The following is an 11,096-nucleotide window of genomic DNA, read 5'->3' as shown; positions in this document are numbered from 1 at the left end:
CCGGGCATGTCGGGGCGCTGGCCATCCAATGCTATTTCCCCTCAAGTACCCTACTTGTCCATCCCTTGTCCAAATGGAGAGAGATGAGAGAAGGAAGAAAGAAAAAAGTGGGTTTGTGATGGAGTTCGAGTTGTCGGTGCCCACGGGCTGTCCAAACTTCCCTAGAGCTCCCTCCAATTTGGGGGCAAACAGGGGGGTTCGGACGTCCGTCCATGCCGGCGGTCAATTGAGAGGTAGCGTGGAATATCTAAAAGTGTCCACTCCATCCGGTTCAAACACATAGGGGATATTTGGTGCTGTGTTGGAGACGCCCTTAGCCCTTGACTTTATGAGTAAATTTATCCTCGTAATTTAGCTAAGAGCGGTCTAGCTTATCGTACCTATGAACTTTGATATGCAATAAATGATAGTTTTCCTAAAAGCCCAAGTTAGAATGAATAATAATATTAGCCAATTACTTGCCTAAAAAACACAAAACGCGGTACAAATGCATGGGTTCGTCATGGGTTTTCTAATGGCTAGTGGTTTGTTTGAAACCTTAAAACTGGCACGTATACTCATCCCTACGAACGGATGTATGCACACCTTATTTTATGAGCACCTATGAGAGATCGAGGTTACAAATTTTGGGATTGATAGACAGCACAGTCACCTCATAGTCGATAGAAACATCGTCTCCCACTAAACAGACATTGTCAAAAAATCTAGAATAAATCAAGGAAAATAAAATGAACCAGTTACCTGTTAAAACAAAACAAAACAAAATGAAGCCGGCTGTTTGCTGACAAAAGAATAATGGAAGTGTCTATTTTAATAACAGGGATTCATTCTAGTAAAATGAAGTAGGTAGCCCCTAAAAAAATATGAAGTAGGTAGCATATAGTGTATGAATGCACAGTCTACAGTTATTACTTGACCCTCCAAAAGATAGTCAATTGTTCATTTTAAAGGATCGGTGTTGGTTTTGTATGGTAACGGAACTGTATAAACATTACATTGTGGGTCGGCAGAGTATATGCATGGATCTTAACTTTGCATTGCGAATGTTGTTTTTAAGAGTCTTTGCCTTGCGAGCTTAAGCCCACAAACTTGGTCAGCACTTTAAAGAAACATGAAGATGATGCAAAGCGTTTTGGCAGTGGCCATGGTTTAATAGAATCGCAAGGGTTTATGTCAAAAGCAGGTCTAGACGGCCAAGTAGGACAATTATGTCGCTAGCAATTGTAAGTGGAGCACCTTAAAGAATCTCGCCGATTCGGCACTTGTATACGCATACGCGACTAGTGGCGTTTATCTGCCTTTATTGCTTGGACTATATGCGGTCGTTTATCTCTTTCTCATAGGTAAAGCAATGCAATCCATTTTAGGCCTCGTTCAGTTTGGAGGATTTCACAGGGAAAAAACATTGGGATGATGATCCCAGAGAAAAGTTTTCTGTAGACACATTCAGTTTATAGGAAACGAGTACAAGATTTTCTCAAGAATACTGTATTTATTTTCTGTGTTTTTGGAGAAAACTACACTCCACTCAAATCTCATTTTTTGTGTTTGAAACAGGACAAATCAATTCTTTAGGATGGCAACTTGGCAAGTGCCATCTAATTCCCATGTTTTGATTTTCTCCAAACACTAGTTTTTTTTTATAAACACCTCCTTTATTAATTGGCTACAATAGTAGCATCTGATACAATTAAGGGGATGATAGCCGACGGGGGATCATCCATCCATACATCAGGAGGATTGAATCTAGCTAGACTAGCTAATTCATGTGCTACCTTATTATTCTCTGTAAAACAATGCTCATAAACAATATGACTGAATTCTAAAGACATGAAATAACAGTCATCAAAAATCGCACTGGCTACCGAAGCTGAGTAGCCTTCTCTCAGCGCTTCAACCACGTCCGAATTATCTGAATTCACCCCAACTTTGCTACATCCAGTTGAGATGGCGACCCAAGCTAAAAATAAGTGGAATTGGGTTTTCCGGATTGATTCAGATGATGTTAAAGAAAAGATTCAGACGGCCAACGAACGTGATTCATGAAAAAACATGATTACTACTCGTACGTGTCGTCAGCAGTCTTGTAGTGGGTGTAATGATAATCCTCGGAAAACAAGAGCTGCCGTTCGGAACGGATGGGAACACAACCACCACCTGAACGCGGCCCGGCGGAAGCGACAAGCCGGCGCCGGCCGCGTCCGCTACAAAGACGACACGCACACGCCCACATCCCTCTCCCACTCTCACTCCCGCCGGCTCCCACCACCACCACCACCACCGCACACGCCCTCCATCGCTTCCCCATCCTCCGCCGCATTGCGCCGATCGCATGCTGCTCTCCCTCGCCCCGCCCCGCCTGCTACCCCGCCTCCCCTCCCCGGCGACCGCCACCGCAACCACTGCCCGGCCCCGCGCCCTCGCCCTCGCCCCGCGCCGCGCGCTCTCCTCGGCCGCCAGAACCGCCGCTCCTCCGCTCCGCGCGGTGGTCTCCGAACGGGCTGTTGACGGGATGGCGCCGGCGGCGGCGGGGCTGGAGGGGCGGCCGCTCCGGGTGGGGCTCGTGTGCGGCGGGCCCTCCGCCGAGCGGGGCATCTCGCTCAACTCCGCGCGCTCCGTGCTCGATCACATCCAGGTCAGCCCTTCGTTTCCAGCTTACTGTATTTATCACTCTAGTGTTTAAGGTTTGACTGCGTTCGGGTCAACGCCTGGTCACTCTCTTCTTCTTCTTCTTCTTCTTCTTAAAAAAGTTAAATTGTTGCTTGTCTGATGAGGAATGCTGGATGCAGGGTGAGGACTTGTTGGTGAGCTGCTACTACATCGACTGTGGCATGAACGCGTTCGCGATCTCGCCAGCCCAGGTGAGCTCACCATGTGTTCAGCTGCTCTTGTTAACTCCTTAGCTGAATATTCTGTCATTGGCTGCTTGCTGTGGTGTCGATTTGTTTGTCCAAACTGAATCCGGTGATGCGTTATCTGAACCCACCATGATTTCTTTATACGCAAAATGATCATACAGCAATTCCGTTGGTTGGATTCTGATTAACAATTACTCCTACCTACTCTGTTTGGGTTAATTTAGATACCCTCGTGAAAAAAAAGTATTTTGTTGACTGAAGCACTCTGTTTGTAAAATGACAGCCTCTCATGTTTTACTCCACAGCTGTACTCCAACACCCCTTCCGATTTCGATTTCAAGCTTGAAAGGTGAGCTTACTGCCAGGGTTTATTTCTTTTCCTTGCTAATTTTAGCCCATTTCAAATTGTTCAGTCTCAAATTTCACCGCCTACAGTCTAGCACAAGAATTTTCCACCCTATCTGAATTTGCGGAACATCTTGCTGCCAATGTTGACATTGTCTTCCCAGTGATACATGGGAAATTTGGTGAAGATGGTGGTATTCAGGTTTGTAGTTACCAACGAATATTAATAATGCTTTACATGCAAACAAAATAAAATGCTGGTGCCACGGTGCATGTTGCAGATTTTCGGTTTGTTTCAGCATTGCACTAGCATATAGTGCTGACTGTCTCTTAGTTATTTTTATGAGAATTTCACATTGCTGCTGATTCTTGTTGATGACAAGATGCGAAGGCCTACCAAAAGGCAGCATACCTGCAGTATAGAACTTAATATCAATTCATCAATATTTACAAAACTCAAGCACTCAGCAGAAAATTTAGTATTTGTGAGGTTTTATATGTTTGCCATGTTTCTATCAAAATATTCAGGAGCTTTTGGAGAAAGCAAATGTTCCATTTGTTGGGACGCCCTCTAATGAATGCCTCCGTGCTTTTGACAAGGTATGCTTTACTAATCATGACATGGAGCCACTTGGACCATAAGTTTTTTTTTTGTATCACCCTAAATAGTTGCTCAAGGCTTCATGTCTTGTTGAGTTCGGTTCAGTTGAGTTCCCCTTATTGTGCTTTCATCATCCTTCAATGTCATTTTTGGTACTTGGACAGGGAAGGCTTATTCCAGTGTCATCCTCAACATTTTCTAGTTTAACAAACATACCCGAATTATCTCATGAAATGAGTTTGCAGTATTATTACGTTTGAGTTTGTCAGAATAAAAAAATTCCATTGCATGAAACAAGTGGATTTCACGAAATGCTATCTGATGAGCAGCTTTAATGTATCATTACTGTCAACTAAAGGTTGATGACAATGTGAAATTGTTTTGTATATTCACTTGATATGAACAATTCCAATTATAGGAGTGACCTGATTTCATGAATCTTGAATATGGCTGCAGCATAATGCATCGCTCGAGCTCGACGCTCAAGGTTTCTTAACAGTACCAAACTTTCTTGTAGAGGTAAAGCTTCTTTCTGACTGTGTTATGTACACAATTCAATATGTATTACCTATCTTCACTAACAGTTCAGCCGCTCTTTTTATAAAATATTTATGTAAGGCATACAAGGTTTAGTACACACAGTATGTAGTTTATAAAGAAAACAGGTAGTAACACCCTGGAATTTTTTAATCATTCAGAACTCTGTCTCATGTGCTTCTTTTTTCAGAAAATAAGGGCACTGAATCTTAACAAACACTTAGGATAAACTTATTTTATTTTGTCTTTTGCAAAAGTACAATGGTAATTATGGAAGACAAGAAGTATCTCTTTATTATAATCCAAAAAACAGAAGACACGATGAATTCTTGTGTCAAAATCCATGATTTTGATTGGACTTCAGTAATTTGAAGTGAAGTTTGCAATGAATGATTTGTTAGGAGGTACCTTATGTGATTACTAATCATGATGCTCTTCTGTTGGCGCCTGACCATGTGTCCTGCATGTGTCACCTGCGGGCTATGACAAAGTAGAAGGATAAATTGGCTAAGTCACAATTGGAGGAATGGTTTGGAAGCATCAATTTGAATAAAGAAAATGGCAAAGTGATTGTAAGTAAAGATGCCTTATTTGAAAATTTATTCCTTAAATTTTCTTTCTTAGCATGTAACTCCTCATGTGCATACACAGGTCAAACCTACGAGAGCTGGATCAAGCATCGGTGTAGTTGTCGCTTATGGTGCTAATGAGGCAGCTGAGAAAGCCGAGGGAATATTTTCAGAGGTGCCTGGTAGTTAGTACTTACTGCCATTGTTTCTTAAAGAGAAAAAAAGTGTGCCACCTAATCTGATATCTCAGATGTCTAACAGGGAATTGATGATAAGGTTATCATCGAAGTTTTTCTTGAAGGGGGCTGTGAGTTTACAGCCATTGTTCTTGATGTTGGGACAGCTAATAATAGTGAGCCTATCGTTTTGCTTCCAACGGAAGTAAGATTTGTATCATTTTTTTCTTACCTCTGCTTTCCTATGGTCCTTGCTCTTTAACATGGTCCAACCAAAGTCTGGTTTATATCAAAAGAAGTTGTTCCTTATGGAGAGAGTTTGATCTCTAGAAACTCTGTAAGATGTGCAGAAAGAGTGAAAGACTGAACTAGTTTCTTTCCCCCCCTTTTCTGCAGGTTGAGCTTCAGTCATCAATTTCTAGTGATATTCAGGAGGATACAATATTTAACTACCGTAGGAAGTACCTTCCAACTCAACAGGTATTTGAAATAAGGACCACATATTGCTATGCAAGTGATTGAGTCATATACATGCACAAGGGGCGGATGTTTTCTGTCGACCCTTGTAACTTAGCCTGCCAAAATGAGACATTACTTTTTTATAACTTATCTCACGTGAATAGTTCGTCTATGCATTGAATATTGACCCCTTCACAGGTTGCTTATCATACACCTCCAGGGTTTCCGGCAGAGGTGATAGATTGCATAAGAAAAGGAGTATCCCTTTTATTTCGCCACTTTGGCCTGCGTGACTTCGCTAGGATAGATGGTTGGTTCTTACCAAGTCCTGCTACTTCTCTGCCCTCGTCTGAAAACGGTGTTAAATTTGGAAATACAGAGTATGGTGCTGTCCTTTTCACTGATATTAACTTGGTAAGCATCTTTAGAAAATTTCCTCATGCTTAGGTTTGCAGCACGGGTTGTGATTTCTAGTGTGACATATGCTGTTATCCTGTCTTAACAGATAAGTGGGATGGAGCAAACCAGTTTCTTATTTCAACAAGCTTCAAAGGTATCGCTGCTAATACTCTGTACTTCCCACATCCAAAATTTGGCAGTTTCAGTTTCTATAAATAAAAATCAATTCAACTAGGTTACATGATTTTTCCTCGTCTGTGTGCACATTTTCTGACTGCTGCACAACACCATTGAGGGTATTTATATTTTGTAAATAATACGCAGTATAAAACATTAGCCATCAATCATCGTGGAATTACTGCAAGTAAGTGTTGGACATTTACATGTGTACATATATAATGCTTGATCTCGACGCTAACTTTGGAACAAAAAAAATCATTTTTCAGGTTGGATTCTCTCACTCTCGAATCCTCCGTACAATTGTTCAGCGTGCTTGCTCACGTTTTCCTTCCCTTGTTTCAAGCAATAATGCATGGACTGCTTTATCCAGAAAAATGCAATCTGCAAAACAAGCAGAGATAATCCAAAATGGCACATGCAAGCAGAAGGCATTTGTAATATTTGGTGGCGATACTTCAGAGCGGCAAGTATCTCTTATGAGTGGCACAAATGTCTGGCTTAATTTGCAAGGGTTCGATGATGTAAGATCTCTAGCTTCCTAGTATATAATCACCTAATTCTTGACCGCCATGGTGTTTTCATTCTGATGCTTTGATGCATGTTTACATGATGGCAATCAGCTCATGTTCAGTCTATATTTTGTTACCATTATTCCAGTTTCATGCTCTGATGGTGTATATTCATTTCTCTTCTGGCGCCTTTAGCTTGATGTGACACCGTGCTTGCTTGCACCTTCAAGTGGATGTTCTTCCCACAACCAAGATCTCAGCAAAAGTTCACGCGATGTTTGGACACTGCCGTAAGTGTTTCTTCCACCACCTGGTTAATTGTGGGACATGAATCTTTACCTGAACAGACCCAATAATCCTATTTTGAGTCTTGCGTAGTGCAGTTTCTAGTTACTGTTTGGAAACAGAGAATTCCAACTTTATTTGCTATAGTTTATTACTAAAGTACTTATGTTACTTTCATCTTAACTGATTAACCTAATTTTGATTTGTTTCCTGGGCATCTATGGCCTGAAAGGGACATTCATTTCATATTGAAGAATGCTATTCAGTATTGGTGTGTTGAAAACTACTATTTTGACATTGTATATTGGCTTGAAGAATTAAGTTTGTCTTGCATTTCAGTCTTGGATTTTATAATTTTGGACAGAAGATGGGTTATCTTATTTACTTGTTACATTCTGTCAGTGCAACTGTGATGCTGCAGTCATACCCCATATACCCAGGGTGGACAGGGTGGGGCGGGCACGCACCCTGGGATTTTCCATTAGCTTATATCACAACAAAATATTATAAATAGTTTTAAATGGACAATTCCACTGCTGTCCTGCCCTGGTCCATTGGGCTAGATCTGCCACTGCATATCCCTGTATCTGCCACTTTAATTACTAGTAGTCAGTATGAAAAATGTGGGACGAACTATGGGATGAAATAGACACCCATATTCAAGTTGTGAGACTTGAAGATTGAAGTTTGTGGTGCACTAGATGAAGTATTTTGCTTCGAGTTCACTTCTCATATTTTCAGAAGCATAATGCTGGTCCTAGTTTTTGGGCGCTTGAGCCCAAACCAGAATTCTGATTTAACTGTGGGCATATCCAACATCGGCCTTTGATCAAGAGCAAGATATTTTCTTGCATCCTTCCTAATTTTTATAGTTCACTGAAGCAGTAGCCTCTTATTGTGTGACAGATATTCTTTAGTGTTACGACATACCACTGAAGAAGTTCATGCTGCATGTTTCGAAGCAATTGAACCAGAGCGGGTTGAAATAACATCTCGCTTACGTGATCAAGTAATGAAAGAACTTCAACAAGCATTAAGCAAGCAAGATTGGTTTGCGGGCTTTGACATCACTGATGAACAACCTATCAAATACTCCCTGCAACAGTGGATTGATTATGTTAAAGAAGCTAAAGCTGTAGTGTTCATAGCAGGTATTTTTCCAATACATATTTTTGTAGCTAATCTTCTAGCTTTCTAGGCATAATAATGTCCGTCTTTTCGTATATATATGTACTTATGAACTTATGATGGATGCGATTAACTGTTAATGAAATTTGATATGAAAATAGGAATAATATTTCTGGATTTTTTTGAAAGAAAATTCCTGGAACTAATGAACTCTATTAATACTTACTTACTTCTATCACAATAAAACCAAACATAAGTGGTAAGGCACATAGTGAAAATACAGATGTAGAGGCCAATGCTTCAACACCTATGCTTTCTTTTTTGTTGGTTCAATACCGAATATATTACATGTAGTTCATGGTGGTATTGGGGAGGATGGCACCATTCAATCGCTATTGGAATCTGCAGGAGTTCCTTACACAGGTGTGATCACAGCTTGTAGGATACATATACGTCTCCAACTCTAAGAATATAAAATTATGCTAATATCAAAGTTCTCTTTGTGCAGGGCCAGGACCAATAGCTTCTAGAACATGCATGGACAAAGTTGCAACTTCACTTGCTGTTGATCATGTATGAGCCTTTCAGGTCTTCTTTATAGGAATTCCATGCTGATTTTTTTTGGCAATGGCAATGTTTGATATAATCCATGCGCAATTCATTAACAGCGCAATGTTTGCTTGTTGACTAGATTTGTTAGAGCTGTACTACTCATGCTATGATTGTGGCCTTGTGAGATGGTTCACCAGTTTCCTTGTACTTGTGCAGTTGGCTAGTTATGGCATTCACACTATACCAAAGGATGTAAGAGCAACAGAAGAGCTACTAAAGTCATCTCTTGTTGATATCTGGAATGACCTGAAAGCAAAATTACAAACAGAAACGGTATGTGTGAAACCTGCTCGTGATGGATGCTCAACTGGTGTGGCAAGATTGCGGTGAGCATTTCATTAAGCTCCTGTTCACTTGATGTTTTCCAACTATTTAACATGAAACTTTGGCTGTCTTACGCATAGCTCATTAAGAAACTATCTGTTATCAGATGTCCAGAGGACCTAGAAGTCTATGCAAATGCGCTGAGGGGAAAGCTTCCGCGTCTGCCTGCTAACTGTCTATCCAGGGTACCAGAAATTCAATTTGGTAACTGATTAAGCCAGAGGAACTTGATGTTAAGCTGCATTTTTACGTTGATCTATATTTGCTAGGCACATGGAGTTATTGAGATGCCAGTCCCTCCTCCGGAGTCACTGATATTCGAACCATTTATCGAAACCGACGAAATTATTATCTCAAATAAATCAAGGAAGGATAGTACCCGCCATCTGGTATGGAAGGGCGAAAATGAGTGGCTTGAAGTGACTGTTGGTGTGGTCGGCAAACGTGGGGAGATGCATTCATTGAATCCAAGCATCACAGTCAAAGAAAGTGGTGATATTTTGTCTCTTGAAGAGAAATTTCAAGGTGATTAGTCTGGAACAGGTCTTTGAAGGTTTACATTGGTCTGTTCAGAGTCGTATTGTCTTAAGGCAGATTGCTTATGTGCTTTGCTATATGCTGGTACTTGCAGGTGGAACTGGAATCAACTTGACACCACCTCCGGCAACAATTATGAGGTCTGATATTTGTTCCTGTTATCAGTTCCCTTTTTTTTGTGTGTGCAGTGGATTTCTTTACCAACTGACTGGAATCTCTCCCATACTTGCTCTGTTCCCACATGATTTGATGCGATTGCTTGCTGCTGAAATAGTTCACTTTTTTGGGGAAATACTCCCTCCGTTCGGAATTACTTGTCGCAGAAATGGATGTATCTAGACGTATTTTAGCTCTAGATACATCCATTTTCGCGACAAGTAATTCCGAACGGAGGGAGTAATAGTTACTGAAGATATATTTTTATTCGAGATGAACATAGTTCCAGATTCATCTCTGCATCATGACTCAGTATTTTATCATCTGTAGTGAGGATGCGCTAGAGAAGTGCAAAAAGTGTATCGAGATGATGGCGAACACATTGGGTTTGGAGGGTTTTTCACGCATCGACGCATTTGTTAATGTGCGTAGCGGAGAGGTACCACTTCTCTCTTCCATATTTGCGCAGTTATAAATCGAAGAAGAAATTAGCTTAGCTGTGGTAACTAATCACTGTTCCTGCATTTTCATCCTGAAGGTGCTGTTGATAGAGGTGAACACCGTACCTGGGATGACTCCGTCCACAGTTCTGATTCACCAGGTAAGCTCTTCTGCCCACTGCTCCAGAAACTACAGTACTATCTATTTACACTAGCTGCTCCTCAATCCTCACGGCCATGTAAAACCTTTCACCTTGTAACATCTGTGTGCTGGTATCGCCTCAAACGCAGGCACTCACGGAGGAACCGCCCATCTACCCCCACAAGTTCTTCAGAACGCTCCTCGACCTGGCGTTTGCAAGGGCAGAGTAGCTAGAAATACTATACAGTACTGCCCCACAGGTCTCTTGCCAGATGAACTCGTCGATTTCAGTGCAAATAAGGTCGTTTTATCACCATTTATCGATCTGTATCATGCAACTGCCAATGTATGCAAGTGACTGTTATGTCGGTGTGAAAAACCGTGTGAAAAGTTTGTGTCATCGCGCGAAAAGTTGTGTGAGAATTTGGTGTCCGGTCGATAGGCGCTCGCCATCTCAAGGCGGGCAGGTGACGTAATTGGGTCGGTGTCGATCCTTTGCGTGCCATGAAGTTGATTGACGTCTCGGGTTGGCGAATGGTGGCCGCACTAGCTCACTCGAAGTCCACCAGGGGCAGGCCCGTATGTGGGCAGGCGCAACCGGAGCAGCTGCACAGGGCCCAAAAAATCTTGGGACCCCTAATTTTTTTAGCACAGTACATTAGTATTGTTATTACTATAACTAATCAGGTACTTGTTCTTAAGAAAACTAATCAGATATTATTGCAGACTAAATAAACAAGGCACGGCCGAACTTGCTGACCTTAACCCCGGCTCAGTCATGTTCCTTTCTCATCTTCACGGCAGTCGAAGCAGTCGCGTACGCAAACACATAAAATTCT

The 11,096-nt window shown here is 41.6% G+C and overlaps 1 protein-coding gene across 1 annotated transcript; it reads left to right on the top strand.

Moving 5' to 3' along the window:
* Positions 1-2,153: 2,153 nt before the first annotated feature.
* On the top strand, positions 2,154-10,680 carry LOC125535522 (D-alanine-D-alanine ligase family). Its single transcript, XM_048698585.2, has 24 exons — positions 2,154-2,635; positions 2,790-2,861; positions 3,164-3,207; positions 3,294-3,405; positions 3,732-3,803; positions 4,261-4,323; positions 4,836-4,913; positions 4,993-5,085; positions 5,172-5,291; positions 5,483-5,566; positions 5,744-5,959; positions 6,051-6,098; positions 6,391-6,645; positions 6,829-6,923; positions 7,825-8,069; positions 8,401-8,469; positions 8,555-8,619; positions 8,815-8,984; positions 9,089-9,167; positions 9,252-9,507; positions 9,614-9,659; positions 10,006-10,114; positions 10,214-10,276; positions 10,407-10,680. Exons 1-24 carry the CDS (start codon positions 2,333-2,335, stop codon positions 10,485-10,487), a joined length of 2,838 nt encoding a protein of 945 aa, XP_048554542.2. The 5' UTR covers positions 2,154-2,332; the 3' UTR covers positions 10,488-10,680.
* Positions 10,681-11,096: the final 416 nt, after the last annotated feature.

The sequence above is a fragment of the Triticum urartu genome, chromosome 2A, assembly GCF_056163025.1.
Source record: "Triticum urartu cultivar PI428250 chromosome 2A, HENAU_Tu73, whole genome shotgun sequence".
Lineage (NCBI taxonomy): Eukaryota > Viridiplantae > Streptophyta > Magnoliopsida > Poales > Poaceae > Triticum > Triticum urartu.
The sequence above is the reverse complement of the archived record's forward strand: the minus strand, read 5'-3'. Positions and strand labels throughout refer to the sequence as shown.

What these genes read in the sequence shown, in the direction of transcription:
- LOC125535522 (XM_048698585.2), top strand. Translation starts at nt 2,333, where the DNA reads ATGCTGCTCTCCCTCGCCCCGCCCCGCCTGCTACCCCGCCTCCCCTCC. An exon ending in TCGCGATCTCGCCAGCCCAG is followed by an intron (nt 2,862 to 3,163) that starts GTGAGCTCACCA and finishes TTTACTCCACAG; the next exon opens with CTGTACTCCAACACCCCTTC. An exon ending in TCGTTTTGCTTCCAACGGAA is followed by an intron (nt 5,292 to 5,482) that starts GTAAGATTTGTA and finishes CCTTTTCTGCAG; the next exon opens with GTTGAGCTTCAGTCATCAAT.